At 43.2% G+C, this 21346-nt stretch overlaps 1 protein-coding gene across 2 annotated transcripts; it reads left to right on the top strand.

Annotated features, from left to right (window-relative positions):
* Positions 1–13312: 13312 nt before the first annotated feature.
* LOC125550850 (protein kinase STUNTED-like) lies at positions 13313–17449 on the top strand. Of its 2 annotated transcripts, none has more exons than XM_048713962.1 (11): positions 13313–13689; positions 13863–13957; positions 14461–14582; positions 14683–14819; positions 14909–15466; positions 15547–15795; positions 15878–16044; positions 16135–16214; positions 16310–16457; positions 16596–16745; positions 16844–17449. In XM_048713962.1, exons 1-11 carry the CDS (start codon positions 13476–13478, stop codon positions 17111–17113), a joined length of 2190 nt encoding a protein of 729 aa, XP_048569919.1. In that variant the 5' UTR covers positions 13313–13475; the 3' UTR covers positions 17114–17449. The 2 variants fall into 2 exon arrangements, with proteins under 2 accessions (XP_048569919.1, XP_048569918.1); XM_048713961.1 differs by having other exon boundaries at positions 13860–13957.
* Positions 17450–21346: the final 3897 nt, after the last annotated feature.

Genomic DNA, 21346 nt, shown 5'->3' with positions numbered 1-21346 from the left:
ACCTTTTCCCAATTTTAGTTCTTGGCAGATTTTAGCTATTGTAGGACAAGTCAAGCAATCATCACACAATTCAAGCAAGCATGCAAAGAGTATATTGGCAGCGGAAAGTAAAGCATGCAACTTGCAAGAATGTAAAGGGAAGGGTTTGGAGAATTCAAACGCAATTGGAGACACGGATGTTTTTCCCGTGGTTCGGATAGGTGGTGCTATCCTACATCCACATTGATGGAGACTTCAACCCACGAAGGGTAACGGTTGCGCGAGTCCACAGAGGGCTCCACCCCAAGGGGAACAGTTGCGTGAGTCCACACAGGGCTCCACTCACGAAGGGTCCACGAAGAAGAAACCACCCACAAAGGGTCCACGAAGAAGCAACCTTGTCTATCCCACCATGGCCAACGCCCACACATGACTTGCCTCACTAGCGGTAGATCTTCACGAAGTAGGCGATCTTCTTGCCCTTACAAACTCCTTGGTTCAACTCCACAATCTTGTCGGAGGCTCCCAAGTGACACCTAGCCAATCTAGGAGACACTACTCTCCAAGAAGTAACAAATGGTGTGTAGGTAATGAACTCCTTGCTCTTGTGCTTCAAATGATAGTCTCCCCAACACTCAACTCTCTCTCATAGGATTTGGATTTGGTTGAAAGAAGATTTGAGTGGAAAGCAACTTGGGAAGGCTAGAGATCAAGATTCATATGGTAGGAATGGAATGTCTTGGTCTCAACACATGAGTAGGTGGTTCTTTCTCAAAACATATGAGTTGGAATGATGTGTGTGTTCTGATGGCTCTCTCACTGAATGAGAAGGCGGTGGAGGGGTATATATAGCCTCCACACAAAATCCAACCGTTACACAGTTTTTACCAATCTCGGTGAGACCAAATCAGAAAACTCGGCCGGACCGAAATAGTAAACCTAGTGACCGTTAGGAATTTCGGTGGGACTGACATGCAACTCGGTAGGACCGATTCGGTTAGGGTTTGGGCATAACGTAATCTCGGTGAGACCGATTACACAAACTCGGTGAGACCGAATTTGGTAATTAGCTAACCAGAGAGTTGGTCAGGCAAACTCGGTGGGACCGATTTGCTCTTTCGGTGAGACCGAGTGGAACTCGGTGAGACCGAAAAGTTACAAAGGGGAAACACTGAGTTTACGGTGGGACCGATTTGCTCTTTCGGTGAGACCGAAAAGTTACGAAAGGGAAACAGAGAGTTTGCAACCCCATCTCAGTGAGACCGAGATCCCTATCGGTAGGACTGAATTGCTAGGGTTTGGCAGTGGCTAATGACAAGTGAAACTCGGTGGCGCCGGATAGGAAGAATCGGTAGGACCGAGTTTGGCTTAGGGTTTAGGTCATATGTGGATATGGGAAAGTAGTTGAGGGTTTTGGAGCATATCACTAAGCACATGAAGCAAGAGGCTCATTAAGCAACACCTCATCCCTCCTTAATAGTATTGGCTTTTCCTAAAGACTCAATGTGATCTTGGATCACTAAAATATAAAATGAAGAGTCCTGAGCTTTTGAGCTTGAGCCAATCCTTTGTCCTTAGCATTTTGAGGGTTCCACTTTCACATCAATGCCATGCCAATCATTGAGCTTTCCTAAAATAATCATCTTGGAATAGTATTAGCTCAATGAGCTATATGTTGTTATGAATTACCAAAACCACCTAGGGTAGTTGCTTTATTTGAATCTCGATAGTAGTAACACACATATTCATAATGTTGAAGCCAAAAGATGCAGAGTTGATAATGATAGTGCAACTTATTTGTGGCACTGCCGTTTAGGTCATATCGGTGTAAAGCGCATGAAGAAACTCCATACTGATGGACTTTTGGAACCACTTGATTATGAATCACTTGGTACTTGCGAACCGTGCCTCATGGGCAAGATGACCAAAACACCGTTCTCCGGTACTATGGAGAGAGCAACAGATTTGTTGGAAATCATACATACAGATGTATGTGGTCCGATGAATATTGAGGCTCGTGGCGGATATCGTTATTTTCTCACCTTCACAGATGACTTAAGCAGATATGGGTATATCTACTTAATGAAACATAAGTCTGAAACATTTGAAAAGTTCAAAGAATTTCAGAGTGAAGTTGAAAATCATCGTAACAAGAAAATAAAGTTTCTACGATCTGATCGTGGAGGAGAATATTTGAGTTACGAGTTTGGTGTACATTTGAAAAATTGTGGAATAGTTTCGCAACTCACGCCACCCGGAACACCACAGCGTAATGGTGTGTCCGAACGTCGTAATCGTACTTTACTAGATATGGTGCGATCTATGATGTCTCTTACTGATTTACCGCTATCGTTTTGGGGGTACGCTCTAGAGACGGCCGCATTCACGTTAAATAGGGCACCATCAAAATCCGTTGAGACGACGCCTTATGAACTGTGGTTTGGTAAGAAACCAAAGTTGTCGTTTCTAAAAGTTTGGGGCTGCGATGCTTATGTGAAAAAGCTTCAACCTGATAAGCTCGAACCCAAATCGGAGAAATGTGTCTTCATAGGATATCCAAAGGAAACTATTGGATACACCTTCTATCACAGATCCGAAGGCAAGACTTTTGTTGCTAAATTCGGAAACTTTCTGGAGAAGGAGTTTCTCTCGAAAGAAGTGAGTGGGAGGAAAGTAGAACTTGACAAGGTAACTGTACCTGCTCCCTTATTGGAAAGTAGTGCATCACAGAAAACTGTTTCTGCGACACCTACACCAGTTAGTGAGGAAGCTAATGATGATGATCATGAAACTTCAGAACAAGATACTACTGAACCTCGTAGATCAACCAGAGTAAGATCCGCGCCAGAGTGGTACGGTAATCCTGTTCTGGAAGTCATGCTACTAGATCATGATGAACCTACGAACTATGAAGAAGCGATGGTGAGCCCAGATTCCGCAAAATGGCTTGAAGCCATGAAATCTGAGATGGGATCCATGTATGAGAACAAAGTATGGACTTTGGTTGACTTGCCGATGATCGGCAAGCAATTGAGAATAAATGGATCTTCAAGAAGAAGACTGACGCTGACGGTAATATTACTGTCTACAAAGCTCGACTTGTCGCAAAAGGTTTTCGGCAAGTTCAAGGGATTGACTATGATGAGACCTTCTCACCCGTAGCGATGCTTAAGTCTGTCCGAATCATGTTAGCAATTGCCGCATTTTATGATTATGAAATTTGGCAGATGGATGTCAAAACTGCATTCCTGAATGGATTTCTGGAAGAAGAGTTGTATATGATGCAACCAGAAGGTTTTGTCGATCCAAAGGGAGCTAACAAAGTGTGCAAGCTCCAGCGATCCATTTATGGACTGGTGCAAGCCTCTCGGAGTTGGAATAAACGTTTTGATAGTGTGATCAAAGCATTTGGTTTTATACAGACTTTCGGAGAAGCCTGGTATTTACAAGAAAGTGAGTGGGAGCTCTGTAGCATTTCTGATATTATATGTGGATGACATATTACTAATTGGAAATGATGTAGAATTTCTGGATAGCATAAAGGGATACTTGAATAAAAGTTTTTCAATGAAAGACCTCGGTGAAGCTGCTTACATATTAGGCATTAAGATCTATAGAGATAGATCAAAACGCTTAATTGGACTTTCACAAACCACATACCTTGACAAAGTTTTGAAGAAGTTCAAAATGGATCAAGCAAAGAAAGGATTCTTGCCTGTGTTACAAGGTGTGAAGTTGAGTAAGACTCAATGCCCGACCACTGCAGAAGATAGAGAGAATATGAAAGATGTTCCCTATGCATCAGCCATAGGATCTATCATGTATGCAATGCTGTGTACCAGACCTGATGTGTGCCTTGCTATAAGTCTAGCAGGGAGGTACCAAAGTAATCCAGGAGTGGATCACTGGACAGCGGTCAAAAACATCCTGAAATACCTGAAAAGGACTAAGGATATGTTTCTCATATATGGAGGTGACAAAGAACTCATCGTAAAAGGTTACGTTGATGCAAGCTTTGACACTGATCCGGACGATTCTAAATCGCAAACCGGATACGTGTTTACATTAAACGGTGGAGCTGTCAGTTGGTGCAGTTCTAAACAAAGCGTTGTAGCGGGATCTACATGTGAAGCGGAGTACATAGCTGCTTCGGAAGCAGCAAATGAAGGAGTCTGGATGAAGGAGTTCATATCCGATCTAGGTGTCATACCTAGTGCATCGGGTCCAATGAAAATCTTTTGTGACAATACTGGTGCAATTGCCTTGGCAAAGGAATCCAGATTTCACAAGAGAACCAAGCACATCAAGAGACGCTTCAATTCCATCTGGGATTTAGTCCAGGTGGGGGACATAGAGATTTGCAAGATACATACGGATCTGGATATTGCAGACCCGTTGACTAAGCCTTTTCCACGAGCAAAACATGATCAGCACCAAGGCTCCATGGGTGTTAGAATCATTACTGGGTAATCTAGATTATTGACTCTAGTGGAAGTGGGAGACTGAAGGAAATATGCCCTAGAGGCAATAATAAAGTTATTATTTATTTCCTAAATCATGATAAATGTTTATTATTCATGCTAGAATTGTATTAACCGGAAATATAATACATGTGTGAATACATAGACAAACAAAGTGTCACTAGTATGCCTCTACTTGACTAGCTCGTTAATCAAAGATGGTTATGTTTCCTAACCATGAACAATGAGTTGTTATTTGATTAACGGGATCACATCATTAAGAGAATGATCTGATTGACATGACCCATTCCATTAGCTTAGCACCCGATCGTTTAGTATGTTGCTATTGCTTTCTTCATGACTTATACATATTCCTATAACTATGAGATTATGCAACTCCCGTTTACCGGAGGAACACTTTGGGTACTACCAAACGTCACAACGTAACTGGGTGATTATAAAGGAGTACTACAGGTGTCTCCAAAGGTACATGTTGAGTTGGCGTATTTCGAGATTAGGTTTTGTCACTCCGATTGTCGGAGAGGTATCTCTGGGCCCTCTCGGTAATGCACATCACTTAAGCCTTGCAAGCATTGCAACTAAATGAGTTAGTTGCGGGATGATGTATTACAGAACGAGTAAAGAGACTTGCCGGCAACGAGATTGAACTAGGTATTGGAATACCGACGATCGAATCTCGGGCAAGTAACATACCGATGACAAAGGGAACGACGCATGTTGTTATGCGGTCTGACCGATAAAGATCTTCGTAGAATATGTAGGAGCCAATATGGGCATCCAGGTCCCGCTATTGGTTATTGACCGGAGACGTGTCTCGGTCATGTCTACATTGTTCTCGAACCCGTAGAGTCCGCACGCTTAAGGTTACGATGACAGTTATATTATGAGTTTATGCATTTTGATGTACCGAAGGTTGTTCGGAGTCCCGGATGTGATCACGGACATGACGAGGAGTCTCGAAATGGTCGAGACATAAAGATTGATATATTGGAAGCCTGTGTTTGGATATCGGAAGTGTTCCGGGTGAAATCGGGATTTTACCGGAGTACCGGGAGGTTACCGGAACCCCCCGGGAGCTATATGGGCCATGATGGGCCTTAGTGGAAAAGAGAAGAGGCAGCCCCTCATGGGCCGCGCGCCCCTCCCCTCCCTTGGTCCGAATAGGACAAGGAGAGGGGGTCGGCCCCTCTCTCTCTTTTCCCCCCTCCGCGAATCCTATTCCAACTAGGATTGGGGGGGGGATCCTACTCCCAGAGGGAGTAGGACTCTCCTGGCGCGCCCTCCTTGGCCGGCCGCCTCCTCCCCCTTTGGTCCTTTATATACTGAGGCAGAGGCACCCTAGAGACACACAAGTTGATCCACGTGATCTATTCCTTAGCCGTGTGCGGCGCCCCCAGCCACCATAGTCCTCGATAATATTGTAGCGGAGCTTAGGCGAAGCCCTGCTGCTGTAGTGCATCAAGATCGTCACGACGCCGTCATGCTGACGGAACTCTTCCCCGACACTTTGCTGGATCGGAGTCCGGGGATCGTCATCGAGCTGAACGTGTGCTAGAACTCGGAGGTGCCGTAGTTTCGGTGCTTGATCGGTCGGATCGTGAAGACGTACGACTACATCAACCAAACGCTTCCGTTGTCGATCTACTAGGTATGTAGATCACACTCCCCCCTCTCCTTGCTATGCATCACATGATCTTGCGTGTGCGTAGGAATTTTTTTGAAATTACTACGTTCCCCAACAAGAATGTCACAAGGTTAGAGGCTTTGGCCCTACCTGGTGCGGTTGGATTCAAAAGATTTTAAAAAATGGGACTGTTAGTATCAAGCTGAATAATGAAACTAGCCCCTATTTCCAGAGTCATAAAGGGGTAAGGCAGGGGGACCCTCATTCACCTTTTCTATTCAATATAGCTGTTGAAGCCCTGTCCAAAATGATCCGCAACGCCCAAGATGAAGGCCTGCTGACAGGCCTTGCCCCGGGTTTGATTAATGGGGGGTAGCTATCCTTCAGTATGCTGATGACACTGTCATTTGTTTTGAACATGATAGAGAAGCGGCAATTAACCTCAAACTCTTACTATACATATTTGAACTCATGTCTGGGCTTAAGATAAATTTCCTTAAGAGTGAAATACTCTGTGTAGGAGGAGATGACGATCTGTTAACTTTATACTCTGATCTATTCAATTGCCAGATTGGGCACTTTCCTATGAGGTATCTAGGAGTGCCTGTAAGTTTCTCTACTTTGCGAGCTCTTGATTGGAGCTTTGTGGATGACAAATTCCTTAAATGCTGTGAGTCGTGGATTAGTAACGCTGGCCTCCTCTAGGGGAAGATTGACACTCCTGAATTCTTCCCTTACTAGTATCATATATTACTACATGTCTATGTTCATGATACCTAAAAAATTTATTGAGAAATTGGACAAGCACAGAAAAAAGTTTTTTTGGCAGGAAAAAAGTGGTCGAAAAAGATACCACTTGGTGAAATGGTCTAGAATTTGTAGATCCAAAAGCAAAGGGGGATTAGGAGTCGAAGATCTTCATAAGCAAAATATCAGCCTCCTCACCAAATGGTGGTGGAAGCTGGAGACACAACATGGCCTTTGGCAAGAGGTGGTTCGGGCCAAATATCTTAAGAATGACACAGTTTCCTCGGTGAAGTGTAAATTTGGGGATTCCCTCATTTGGAAAGCCATTTTGAAAGTTAAAGAGACATACTTGGCAGGAAGAGAAGTGGTGATGAAATCTGGAGATATTACTAGGTTGTGGAAAGACACCATTCTGCGGGAACCCCCTTTGCAAGATCGATTCCCAGCCTTATTTGGGATTTGTAATTATCAAGAGATTACAGTAGCTGGCTTTAAGAGCTTTGTGGGCAATGATTTCTTTAGAAGACAATTACATCCTCCTCTAGTAGATCAATGGAAAAAGCTGGGAGAGGTGGTTAGATACTGGCCAGGGTCTACGGAACCTGACCAGGTTTGTTGGGCCCTCGGAAAGAAAAAGAAAAATTTCACTACTAAATCAGTTTATGGTTACCTGGAAAGGCAGCTGGTAGGATGTGATTACAGGTGGATCTGGAAAGCGAAGATACCCCTGAAAATTCAGATTTTCCTTTGGCAATTGTTTCAAGATGCCATTTTGACTAGAGAGGTTATGAAAAAAAGGAACTGGCCTGGGAATCCTAGATGTTCATTTTGTAGGAGCATTGAAACATCTCAGCACCTATTCTTTACTTGTCCAGTGGCTCGGGTTGCCTGGAGAACGATAGGCTGTGTGCTGGGCACAGACCTATGCCCGAATAACATCTGTCAATTTTTTTCTTGGTGCTATGTTTTCTTACCTGATGGAGCCAGATTCTATACCTTTGGACTGGCAGCCGTATGCTGGGCTATCTGGAACAGCCGTAACCAAGTTACTTTTGAGCATAAACAACTTAAAACACCTTTTAATGTGGTGTACTCTGCGTGTGGCTTTTTGACATACTGGGCAGGCTTGATGACTGGTGCTGACAAGGAGGCAGTGGAGCGTGGTGCCAAGATGCTCAAGACAAACACGTCGGCAATGATGAGAATTTGTGCAGCTCCAACCAGGGCGATGATGGATTGAAGCTGATGACTTCTGGTGATAAGGACTTCGTCCCGGTCCGATCTGCTGCCTGGTTCTTTTGCGTATTTTTCACTCCTGTGTGGGTGTTTGTTTGCTCAGCTGTGAGCCGGTGTCCTCGAGTTTGATACTGTTGGTTCGTTTGCTGCATGTGGTTTGTGGGTGGAGTTGAGTGTCACTGGGTTTTCGCCCCGCGATGAGCTGCCCGATGACGGGTGCTCGTGGTGGGTTTCCCAGTGGTGCTCGGAGCTCGCGCTCCCTTTCCGGTTTCCTTTTGGTTGTTGGTAGGTCTTTGCATCTGTTCGTGTGATCTTCGTTAATTGTGGATCGACTGGAACTTTGTATTTCCGTTATGATGAGTAATGGAAAGGGGTGGCGCCCGGCTTCAAAAAAAATGTATAGGCCTCTTGAGTCATATGTGAGTTTCGCGCGCCGTCATTCTCTTTCGGTTGCACGTGTTGACTTGTCTTCTTCGTCACACGTGAGAAGGGGTGTTACAGTATACATTGGCTAGTGAATGAAACTTAACATTTTTTACCTGAGTGGAGGCAGTTTTAGGGGAGGAGATACAGTGGTGAGAGATGTGCGACGCGTGATTTTTGGTTGATGTGTTTTTCAGTTACATGCTAAGGTATAATTAATCTCGATTAAGATGTTGTGGAAATGATCGCTGATGTTTCCTTTTCAATTATGTGATATATGGTGTGATGATTTTTTTCCTAATGAAGGTATAATTAAGGTGCAACGATTGTGTTGTGAAGATGATAAAAAATAAGTAGTAAATATATGAATTTGAGGTGATAAAACATTGGGGCAGTCCTGTCCATGATGGATGGTGGATATGTGGCTGAGATATAATATTTCCACCTCAACTTGCTTATTTAATAGTACTGGAGATAAACAGATCCGATATGCTAAAAGGCTTTGAAGATTTTGTGTATACAAAATACTCCCTCCGTTTTTATTTACTCTGCATATTAGAGTTGAGTGAAGTCAAACTTCATAAAGTTTGACCAAGTTTATAGAAAAGAATATAAACATTTACCATTAGAAATCTATATGATGTGAAAATACATTCAATAATAAACTTAATTGTATTGAGTTGTTATTGTATATGTTAATCTTTTTATTTATAAACTTTGTCAAAATTTACATACCTTGACTTTGACCAAAACTAATATGCGGACTAAATAAAAACAGAGGGAGTACAAACATACAGGCTGGTGTCTAGGGATAGGAGCCGTCAAAAGGAAAGATGAAAAAGTTACATCTACAACCTAAATGAAGATCAAGCTTTTCGTGGTTATTAAAAACGCGGAATCTCCTCTCAATAGTCATGTGTTTAGTATTTAAACGCTTAATGCATGTGTTGTGACTGTAATAAACTTTTCATTTTTGTATTCACGGGAAAAGAGTTGAAGTCTTCATTGGAGTATACATTAAGATTTTTTTTATTGTGCCGACGTTCACTAGGAGGGCATGGCAAAACAAACGTTTTATAGGAAATTTTAGGTGTTGTGAGGATGGCAAATCCCTCATGAAGCATGACATATCCTGACAAGAAAATTGAACTGGATGAATTCACCATACTTGCTTGAGAAATTTGCCGTCCACGGACAACATAAATTGCCATGAAAATCGTTCCCTTTGCCATGCCATCCGAGCGAACACTCGCTGGTTATAAATTCCTATATCAAAGTGGCTCAACCGCCATGGTAAACAAACCTGGTAGATTCATTTTTTTAATACAGTATAGACACAAGCGTTCATATATATGCACATACACTCATTCATATGAACGCACACATGACATTATGAGCACGTTCGAAAGATTGAGCCGACATATCATCTTGAGATTTATGAAGTCGTCATAGGCGTCCCGTCATCGACGGGAACATTTCCTCGCACTAAAAGCGCATTGTTGGAAATCCTGAAATAAATTCATACATAATGCGAGAGGGTTTGAACTCTGTTAGACTGGGGATATCACTATCTCTCTAACCATCTAACCATATGTTGGTACATTGAAAGGTGCTCTTTTGATCGGGCGAGTTAGTTAATACTAGTTGGTTAGACAAGGAGAACACCGCGGGAAAAAAGCTGCTCTATTTGGATAGAACACGCGCTCGTGGGTGGAGTAATCTCTGGACGTCATTGTCCGTGGATCTTCTCCGTGGCCGATGGATGGAGCGTTGCCGCACATGATCACTTCACGGGGAGGGGATGCATGCCGATGCCGGTGACGTGACGCTAGCTGTACTACGCCGGATCGATCCGTCCAAGCTGGCTCGCGCGTCATCTCGTCTCCGGCCTCCACGAGATGGTATCTGGATTGCCGGATCAAACCGCGGAGGAGGATTAATAAGTTAACTCATCTCCAGATTACATATAGCTAGCCACGTTTAGTACGAGCAGCAGTAGATATACTAGTAGTAGTAGTAGGCTAAGTTTACTACTAGTAGTGTATAATTGTGTGGATCAATCTTCACATAAAGATAGTGGACATTGACATCCCCGCGGCCTAGCTATTACTAGTAGATTTGATTGGTACTTCGGGGCCTGGACAGTACAGAGCAAGAAGCACAACGAACTCCAAGGTTTTCACCAAGAATGCCTTCTTCTTCTTCTTCTTCTTCTTTGACTCTAGAACTAGACACATGCAAGAGAGACCTGGACGTACGGATCAAATAAGGGGCCAGGATTCAGTTCCAGTGCCAGTGAATTTGGATTCAATCCTAAGTAAGTTTGGATTTACGTAGTAGGAGATGTTTTTCTTTTCTTTTCATTTTTACCCTTGGCGGGCGCACATGCATGCAGGCATCCTGACTCTCATGTCATCGAACCTGGAGACATCACATCACATGCTTGCCAAAGTCAGCGCCATACCGCGTGCACTCGCTCAGGGTACGAAGCCACGCACAACACAGCCATTAACAACGGAGCAAGACAGTGTAATATCGTGCATATGGGTGGGGTGAGGAATCTTCCCATGTGTGACACCCCCGCCCCGAGGTTCATCCGATTCTAATCGAAATTTCCAAAGCAGCTAGTAGACACCAGCAACCTACCATAAAAATCGGAAAGCACTTCCCGTCAAAATAATAATAATCGGAAAACACTTATTGAAACATATAGGGTTTTATGATGTTCCCAAATTAATACTATGAACCATTCATTTTTTCCGACCAAGTGGCAAGTATTATAAGTATTGTGTTTAAAAATATATATAAGTAGTACTGTGCTAGTATAGGTCTAATATGTATTTTTGTACTCATACAAACAAGGAAGTGAACTATGGCATTAAAGCACATGCATAAATATATAAAGTTGTAACAACAGTTTTAGGTGCTATACGTAAGTATACCAAGTATGTGCATTAAAGGTTTCAAAAAAGTATGTGTATTACTAATTAATTATCCAGTTGAGAGAAACTATTTTATAACATTTGTAATACATACAACAAATGGCTTATGTATTTAGCATATCTTTAAGAAATATGAAATCTATCTCTTGTACAACCAATTACGTGGTAAAACAGAAAATTATGCATACTTTAAAACAAGATTCATATGCATGCCGTGTGCTACACTCAACTAACATTAGTTTTAAAAAAGCAAACATAGCGTATGAAAATCTCTATATTTGAAAAGAGCAAACATTTCATTTATAATTATTTTCAAACTTGTTAGACTTACCATTTACTATAGCCAATTTACCCTCAACGAGTTGACCTCTAGAATTGAATTCTCCTCTTACCGCTCGGTAGGTAAGTGGAAGGATCATAAAATTTCTCCCAAGGTTATATGCTAAACGAAAAACAAGCAAGTTCAAATATGTTTGTAAATTTTGATTCTAGAATATGATCATGTGCAAGCCGCATAAAAGTCACATGGTGAATTTTATTTTAAAGTGAATTGCACAGTAGTAAATATTGTACAACAACTCACTCTGTAAGTTTTGCTCAACTCATAAATGTTATTTATTTTTACAAACAAAATTACATGGACCTGGTCCTCCCTTAATCTAGATGTATATTGCTTTTCATATTTTTCCTCCTATGCATGTATTTCTTTTACTAAGTTTCCTGACACATATTCAATTTTTTTAACACAGTACAATTGTAGATGCTAATATACACTAACCCCTATGAAAGCACACTCGCACATCCTATTCGTATGAGCGCCTTCGAAATACTGAGCCGGCACAACATCTTGATATTGACAAAGTCATCATAGGCGCCTCGAAGTCGACGGTAACATCTCCTCCCACCGAACGAACATTGCCAAAAGATTGAAATAATAAAAGAAAAATGCGAGCGCCAATGGCAAGTTTAGGACTTGAACCTTGGTGGGCTAGTTCCATCACAAGGAACCAAACCATCTGACACATGTACAATGTTATTTTTTATGCGGGGTAAAGGGAATTTTATTTCATGAGTGCAAGTTACTGTCAGAGGCAAAAGTTTCTCCATACATGGGGTCCTTGATGCAACCACATAGCCATGATACACTCCGTCCGACTATAATTCGCCAAACAATCGACAACTCTATTTTGTTCCCTACTATTTACGAGGAATAAACTCCATATCTACCATTAAAGCTTTGATCTCTGCAACAACATGACTGTATGCCGAACGAATAAGACCATCACCAGCAATACATGATAAGGTCTCTGTGGAGTCAGATTGGACAATTACGACGAGCTAGAGTGTTGTAGGCTTGTAGCGCCAACTACTAAAATTTCTATTTTATCCTTTATAACCAACTAAAATTTCAATTTCACGTGTATTCATAGTACTCACTCCGTCCTTGAAAGAGTGTACTTTTAACTTTGTTGGAGGGTCAAAATATCTTAAAATTTGACCGAGTTTGTAAGAAAATATATCAATGCTTGTGAAATCAAATAGGTAGTATGTGATGAAAATATATTTTATCATCAATCTAATGTAATTTGATGGCATAAATGTTGGTCTATTATTGTGTAATATGGTTAAACGTAAAAAAAGTTTGACTGTTGGAAGTACGCTCTTTTAAGGATGGAAAGAGTAGACACCATAAACTGCATGGATTTATAAGGATCAGTTATAGTAAATCACTATTTTCTCGACCTCAGTTCGGAAATATAGCAACCAATTAAACATGTCTCTAAGCGCCGTTAAGATTGTCCTCTACTTAACCGCGAAGGCCCAGCAAACAAAAAGAGTAAAAAAAAAGCCGCATAAAACGCAGGGCCCCCCTCCCCCTGGGATCGTCGTCCTCCCCACACTCCCACGCGCCCCCCGATACAACACAACGCTCCTCTCTCTCTCTCTCGCCCATCTCTCGCTGTCCTCCGCGGCAAGTCAAGTGGAACGCGAATCGAAAAGCAGCGGCCGGAGGCGGAAGGGAGCGTGACGCCGCCGCCCGCCATGAGGCTCCTCGTCCCCGACGGCGCGCGCCAGCACTCCGAGGCCGCGACGCCGCGCCGGCACCGCCCGCCGCCCGAGGCGCCGCCGGAGGCCAGCGGCAGGACGGTGGCGGTCGGGATCAGGTGGGACGCCGCCAGCCGCGAGCTCCTCACCTGGGCGCTCGTCAAGGTCGCCAATGCCGGCGACCGCGTCGTCGCCCTCCACGTCGCCGCCGGTGCGTCCCCCCTCTCTCTCCCCGGCCCAGCGCCGCCGGTCGCCCGCGTCTCTAATTTCCTCGCCGTCAGTTTTTACCAAGTTCGAGTTCCGTGGTTGCGAAAAAAATTCCTTCGGTCTTGTCTCTTGTCATGAGATTAATCTCCTCCCTTTTCCTGCCTTTTCGTTCAGGAGGCGGAGGAGGGGCTGGGCTGGAGGAGAGGAGGAAGGCCGCGGATTCGCTCGCGACGGTGCTCGCCGTGTACGACGGCTTCTGCAACCTCAAGCAGGTCCGTCCCTCCCTCCCTGCTTCCCAAAACGCTCTCTATTTTTTTGTTACCGCTACTTTATCTATTATTATTCGCGGGAGTAACTTCCGGATTCCTATTCAATGGCTGCGGTTCATCAAAGCACTTGCCTTTTTCGTCACGGAGAGCTGCCAATTTGACCCGTCATTAATTTGCTGGCCATCCAATTTTATGTCTCAAACTTAAAACTTTCCACCTCTTCCGTACCATTTGATGCTGATAATAGCTTACCGGGTGGTCCAACTCTTGTGTTTTCATTCAGTTTTGGCGGCTTGAAATTTTTGGCACCTCTTAATTTTCACCTCCAACCATTAAATTTTTACTGCCACTGCTTGTCAAGTCAATCTGCAAGAGATTGAGGGACCAGGACTTTGTAGCCCTTTGATCCTACCACGGGGAATTTGCCTCAAAATTAACTCTCTCTCTTTTAAAGTTTTTCCTCCTCAAAATTCTCATCGCTTTGTTGTTCCACTTACCTTCGGCAGATCAATTTGGAGCTCAAGGTCTGCGCAGGATCGTCTATCCGGAAAACTCTGGTTAAAGAGGCGGCTTCATGTGGTGCTGCGCATCTGATCCTCGGTGTCGCAAAGAATTCTCGGTCTTTTGGGTACTGAATTTCGCACATTCTCCATTCCTTGTTGCTAAATTGGTCCAAATTAGTTTGTTCCTCATATTAGTGTCCTTGTTTCTTTTCAACTTTCCATCAGATCCTCCTCCACTTCAGTTGCCAAGTACTGTGCAAAGAGAGTTCCCACGAGTTGCTCGGTTCTTGCTGTCAACAATGGCAAGATTATTTACCAAAGAGCTGCAGCACACGAAGAACCATTCAATAGCACTAGCGCACGTAAGTCAATCAACCATATCACTTGCATTTGTTCATTTCCCTGTCTGTGGTTGCCATGAGTATGCTTAAACTCTGTAACTGGAATGCAGCCGAGACTCCAAGGAGGAGTTACCGCAAGCTTTTGACTTCCCTGATAGGAGAGAGATCTCAGGATGAATGTATAAAGGATAACAGGTCCATTTCTCGGGCTGTCACCATGCCAATGAGGTCTCACACATCGCCAAAGGAAGTTTCGCTAGCATTGGTTCCAGTTAAGGTTTGCCGACGTGAATCGCCAGAAGTAGCAACTGGCTGGCCATTCCTAAGGAAGAAGTTATTGCCAAACCGACAGGATGCGTTGTCTGACAAGCCCAAGATGTCTGTGGTGCAGTGGGCAATGCGGCTTCCGAGCAGGTATTCAGCTGTTTCGCCGGTCCATGTTGAACACAGAGCCACGAGACCAGACTCAACCAACAATGTCAGTCGTATCTTGCGTGATAGGGTAGTTATCCCCTCCAGAAGCAATTCAGGAGGCACTTCTGTTGTGATTGAGGAATTGGATAAAGAAATTCCAGAGGAGCTGATCTCACTCAAAGAGAAATTCTTATCCCTTTATTCTTCGTACAGTTACAATGAGCTTGCAGATATCACTTCCAATTTTTCATCTGGTATGTGTTTCATATTGATTTCTATTATTCCCACTTCCCTAGACATGTCATGTTTAGCCATTAGGTGCTTGTTTGCGCAGAGTGTATAGTTGGACAAGGTGGCACGAGCCAAGTCTACAAAGGTTGTTTGACAAATGGCAAGGAGTTGGCAGTGAAGATCCTGAAGTATTCCGATGAGGTACTGAAGGAGTTCACATCAGAGATCGAGATTGTCAGCTCCGTCGTTCACAAGAACATCATATCCATCACTGGCTTCTCCTTCAAGAACAATGATCTTCTATTGGTATATGAATACTTGCAAAGAGGCAGCCTAGAAGAAATACTGCATGGTATGTTCCATAGCTTGTGTCACCTGTTTTCTCCTTGTGCTGTTTCCATGAAAAAACTCATCTTATTGTTAACGTGATGTAGGTGAGAAAGAATGTAAAAGCATGTTTGGTTGGACCGAGAGGTTCAATGTGGCGGTAGGTGTTGCACATGCACTGGATTATCTCCATGGTAACGGCAACAGTCGCCCAGTGATCCATAGGGATGTCAAGTCGTCAAATATCCTCGTCTCAGAGGATTTTGAGCCAAAGGTAAACCTATCACCCTGTTCCACAACATGCTTCAGTTCTTGTGCGGCATCAAATTAGCTGAATCAAGATATCTACGTTTGTGTGATGCAGTTATCAGACTTTGGCCTTGCGCTTTGGGCCGCTGATGCAACACCCCAGATCACATGCAATGATGTAGCAGGAACTTTTGGGTTAGCTAGCTGATCATGTGCACACTAGCTTTCCCTTTTTTATGCTCTGCTGCAACATTTGCTTTACTGATGTATGTATACATACCTTCCCCCAGGTACTTGGCTCCTGAATACTTCATGCATGGCAAGGTGAACGACAAAATCGATGTTTTTGCTTTTGGTGTTGTTCTTCTTGAACTCGTCTCAGGCAGGAAACCGCTGTGCACTGGTTGTCCGAAAGGCCAGGAGAGCCTAGTTATGTGGGTAAGTGCATCATCCCTATGCAACACCCCAGATCACATGCTGCTTGTTTGTTTGAAAATAAAAATTTGCTTGATCTATTGTAAACAATGGTTCCTTCCTGTAGTTTTAACAGAGAATTTGGTTGTTTGTGTTGTATAGGCGAATTCTATCATCCAAGGAGGAAAGCTCACGCAACTGGCAGATCCTAGCTTGCCTACCGAAGGCCATAACGATGAAATTGAGAGGATGACACTTGCTGCTTCGCTCTGCATCAGACCGACGCCTCAACACCGTCCTCATATCACAGTGGTGAGATTTCGTCTGTGATGCATATAGATTGCGCCATTTATCATGTTGTGCATTTCCGTTGTACTCCCATCTTACAAGCTTCCATCTGTAAACATCAGGTTTTGAAGCTACTTGATGGCGACAATGACATTCTCAAGTGGGCTAGATCTCATGTCGGTTTATCATACGATAGCGATGGTGACGAAGACGACGTCGTCACGCTCGCGCCACCGCCGGAGAACAGCACCAACATCCAGTCGTACATCAATCTCGCCTTTGACGTGGACGACGACTCCGCCTCGGTGAGCAGCAACGACTTCATCACGGCAAACACGTCCCTGGAAGAGTACCTACAGGGAAGATGGAGTCGATCGTCGAGCTTCGACTGACCGGCAGCAGATCCATGGCAGAGTTGGTGCCCAAGTTTTGTTCATAGAGATCCTTCCCCTCTCCCACTTCCTAAGTTAACCTGTTGCTCCTTGGGTGAGAGGCGGCACATGCGATGCAACGCCCTCCTCAGGGTCTATGTTCTGATCATTATTTCTTGTTTATTTTTCTTCCCCCTAGAGTTGTTATGAGTGTAATGTTCTCACCCAAAGGATGAGACGAGGAATAAAGTAGAGCAGGGAGAATGTAACCGTGGGTTGTTTGCCCACACCACACCCAAATCATTAGTGATTGTTCCGCCCTCTGCTCACTTGTTAAGAGTAAGATCATCATGAGACTGAGACTGCCAAACGTGTTTGGTATGAGAGAATATTTACTGCTGAATTTCACTGTGGATGTTGAATTGCTTCTGCTAGTGCCTTGTGTTAATTACCCATCACATCGCTCCAGATCATGAATAAGGTCAGGATCAATGTATTCACACCCAGATCCTGCTAGCATATTATTAATCCAGGCTTGTGCTCCACGATGATGCTTCTGCTTGTGCATCCATTAGACAATGAAGCGCCAGTGATTCTGATAACTAACTAATGGGTGTCTGCTTCGGCATGGCATCTCATGGTCCCGACTCCTGAGCAGGTCGGTCCAACCAACGAACAGAGCTCATCATCATTAAAAGGAAAGAAAAGAGAAGATGGTGCAGGAGGAGTAAAGCTGCCCTACTAGTAGTAGGATACTAAATCATTTGGTGATCGCAGGCACAGTTGGGACATGTTGCATCACATGGGCCTGGGGCTGGGGCTGGGGGAATCACATTCACTTCACACTCACATGAACCAACCAACCAACCAACCCCCCTGGATGTTAGTACTGCATGAGAGGAGAGAACCGACAATGGCAGGATTCTTGGGAGCGTTACCTGTGCACGCCAACATCGACGAGAAGCTTGGCGACACACAGCGAATAATGGGGACACACACTTATTATGGCACGCATGGATGAGCAAAACAAACCGCAAGCAATCAGAGTAACTTAAGGCCCTCCTGAACATGCTAATAGTTCAGTGTAACTTAAGGCCCTCCTGGATTGCAGGAATTTTGTACGATTTCAATCCTTTGGAATTTTTCCTAAGGATTGCCTTTGGATCGAGGAATGATGGCACCCAAATCCGTATGGAATGGATCGTTATGCTTCAATTTCATAGGAATTTGAACATCCACTCCAACCTCATTTTTAGACTTACTCGTGGAGGATCGAGGCGCTTTTCTTATGTTTTTTTCCCTACATTTCATCCAAATGACTATTCTTGCGGTTTTCCTATGTTTTTGTAATCCTCTGTTTCGCTTTGTGAGCCCCGTCAGATTCCTGAGTTTTTCACATTCCTGCGTTTCACAATTCTGCCATTCAACTCATGCGAAACTACTGTGCAGGCGACAGAGACCCGTCTGAACTTTGGACGATGGAGATTGAACGGTGCTATCCAAGTTTGCTTTGCGCATGGACGCTTGATTGCTGCATCATTAGAAAATCGTTCAGAGTTTGCCGTGTGTGTAGCAGCATTCTAACTCATATCAGAGGCTAGAGGAGCGATGCAAAACATCGAGCCGAAACTTCCAAAATGGAGACGAAACTCTTGGCCCGGTCATTGGCTGCTTCACTCCCGGGGCAACGGGTGGGTATTTTAGCCGAGAACCGAATTCCAAACTGAAAAAAACCCGGGACTGAAGCCTAGACAACCGAAATTAGCTCGGTCAGTTCGGTTTTAACCCTGTGTTAATACGAGATTTTTTACCCTATTGAAGTTGACAGGATTCTTCGGATACCCCTTAGCGATCATATGGATGAAGATTTCGTGGCATGGCACTATACAAAGTCATACACGTTCTTGGTTAGGTCAGCATATTATGTTGAATGGGATCATTCTCACCGGCATAGACTTACCTGTACTGATGGTCAAGGTACATCGTCACGGAACCCAGTTTGGGAAATTCCATGGAAGTTGCAGGTACTGAGTAAAGTGGATTTTTTTGTGTGGAATGCTCTCTATGGGCACATCCCTACTTCACAATGTCCATTATGTTCTATGGGTCTGGAGGACGTCTTACACTTGATGTTTACTTGTGCACGAGTGAAGCAATTGTGGGCTACCTTGGGTCTTCTAAAAATTATTGAAGAAGCGTCATGTATAGATAGATCCAGATCCGTTGTGTTTGAAGAGCTGATGCGTCGAACTAGTAACAAATCACCAATTCTTGGTCATGTTGGTCTTAAAGAGCTGATTGCAGTTAGGGCATGGTATGTATGGTGGCAGCGGCGGGAGTTTGTTAAGGGGGATCTGTAGCCCCGCTGCCTCGCACATCTTTTACTTTAAGCTCTAGCAAGCAAGCAATTTTGCAGGCGCACATTCATGGACCAAGCAAGAAGAACTCACTTGGATAAAAACCACCAAATGATGTATACAAGCTGAATGTAGATGCCACTCTTAAGAATGAAGGCAGAGGAGATGTAAGAGCGGTTATTCGAAATGATAAAGGCGAGGCCATAGCTGGTGCATGTTGGCCTCTTCACCACCTGTTAGATGTAGCAATAGCAGAAGTTAAAGCACTACAACATGGCTTAAACACCATTGAAGACTTGGGGTGTATTCCAGTCAATGTAGAATCGGATTCCTTGGAACTTGTTCAAGCTTTCAATAGCACAACTCAGGTTTGGTGTCCTTACGCGGCTATACTTGTAGATTGGTTTCAAATAGCTCAGAGGATTGGTGATATTTTCTTGCAACACTACAACTGAGAAGCAAATCACGTGGCACACAATTTAGCTAGGCGTGCTAGTATTTCAAACTCTACTGTCTTTTGGATGATACCCCACCTACTTTTATTATTTCTGATGTAATAAACGATATATCTCCTTTTAAAGCGAAATAAAGTGCATCATGAAGGATTTTCCTTAAAAAAAACTTTGTTAACCGAAACGACTGAAGAAACCGAAAAAACTAGTAACAAACCAACTCCACGCATTAGGCCCGTAGCCTACTAGTGACTAGTCAGCTTACATGTGTCAATTTGGGCCTTCAGAAAATCACAAGCGTTAGCTCTCCAGGCTGCACAGCCGCCAAATCCTACTTCGTCTTCTTCTTTCTTCGTTTTTTCCCCTATTACCTTTTAATTTCTTTTTTCAAATTCATGAAAAAAATTGCGAAAGAAATTCGTGAACTTTTTTCTTGAAAGTAGATACTTTTTTTTCAAAATCGATGAACTTTTTTCAAAGTAGCGATTTTTTAAAAAAATCGCTGAACTTGTTTTAAAATTAACAAACTGTTTTCCATAACTGCTTTTTTAATTCATGGGTTTTTTCAAATCGGTGAATTTTTTAAAATTTTGAGGAACTTCTTTGAAAATCCGCGAACTTTTTAGAGTCCGTGAGCATTTTATTTTTGAATTCTATTTTCTGATTTTTTTTTAAAAAAGTCAATGGCCAATGGTTGACCAGTCTACCACTACCAGTCAACCACGAAACGATGGAGCTTATTTCCTTTTTCATCAGTAAAGGAAACAATCGAGCAGGGAAAGGCAGGGAAGCGGGGAGCTCCTAGTCGGCGCCTTAAGCGCCGGCTAGGAGAAACGGCGCCCACACGCCCTGCAGGTTGGGCCGGCCAACGAAATGCGTCGAACAGTAAATTAGCGCAGAAAATCCCTCCAAAAAAGTAATCTCACCGTCCCATAATGTAAGACACTTTTTGACACTAGTGTAGTGTCAAAAAACGTCTTACATTATAGGACGGAGGGAGTAGCTACTAACGGGATTCAAACTCACGCAGTTCGCTCCACATCAAAACTCGCCAACCACTGGAGCCACTGGCCTTGAGCAATTATAAACAGCGTGAAACAATAAATAACATGGTCGCAATGATATTTGTTGCACATAACCATGTACTGTATTGTGTCAGTTTTTTGGGAAAAAAATCGAGATTAGAATAAGTTACTGAATTTTGGAAAAAGTTCATCATTTTTTAAGAAAAGTTCACAAACTTGAAAAGTTCATTGATTTTCAAAAAGTGTTCATCAAATTTGAAAAATATATTCATAGATTTAAAAATAAATCATAGAAATGGGAAAAAAGTTCATGAATTTTCAAAAAAAATACAAATTTGAAAAAAGTTCATCCAATTTGGAAAAAGTTCATCGAATTTGAAAAAAAATCATTAAAATTTTAAAAAGTCATCGAATTTGGAA

The sequence above is a fragment of the Triticum urartu genome, chromosome 4 (assembly GCF_003073215.2).
Source record: "Triticum urartu cultivar G1812 chromosome 4, Tu2.1, whole genome shotgun sequence".
In the NCBI taxonomy this organism is placed as follows: domain Eukaryota; kingdom Viridiplantae; phylum Streptophyta; class Magnoliopsida; order Poales; family Poaceae; genus Triticum; species Triticum urartu.
The sequence above is the reverse complement of the archived record's forward strand: the minus strand, read 5'-3'. Positions and strand labels throughout refer to the sequence as shown.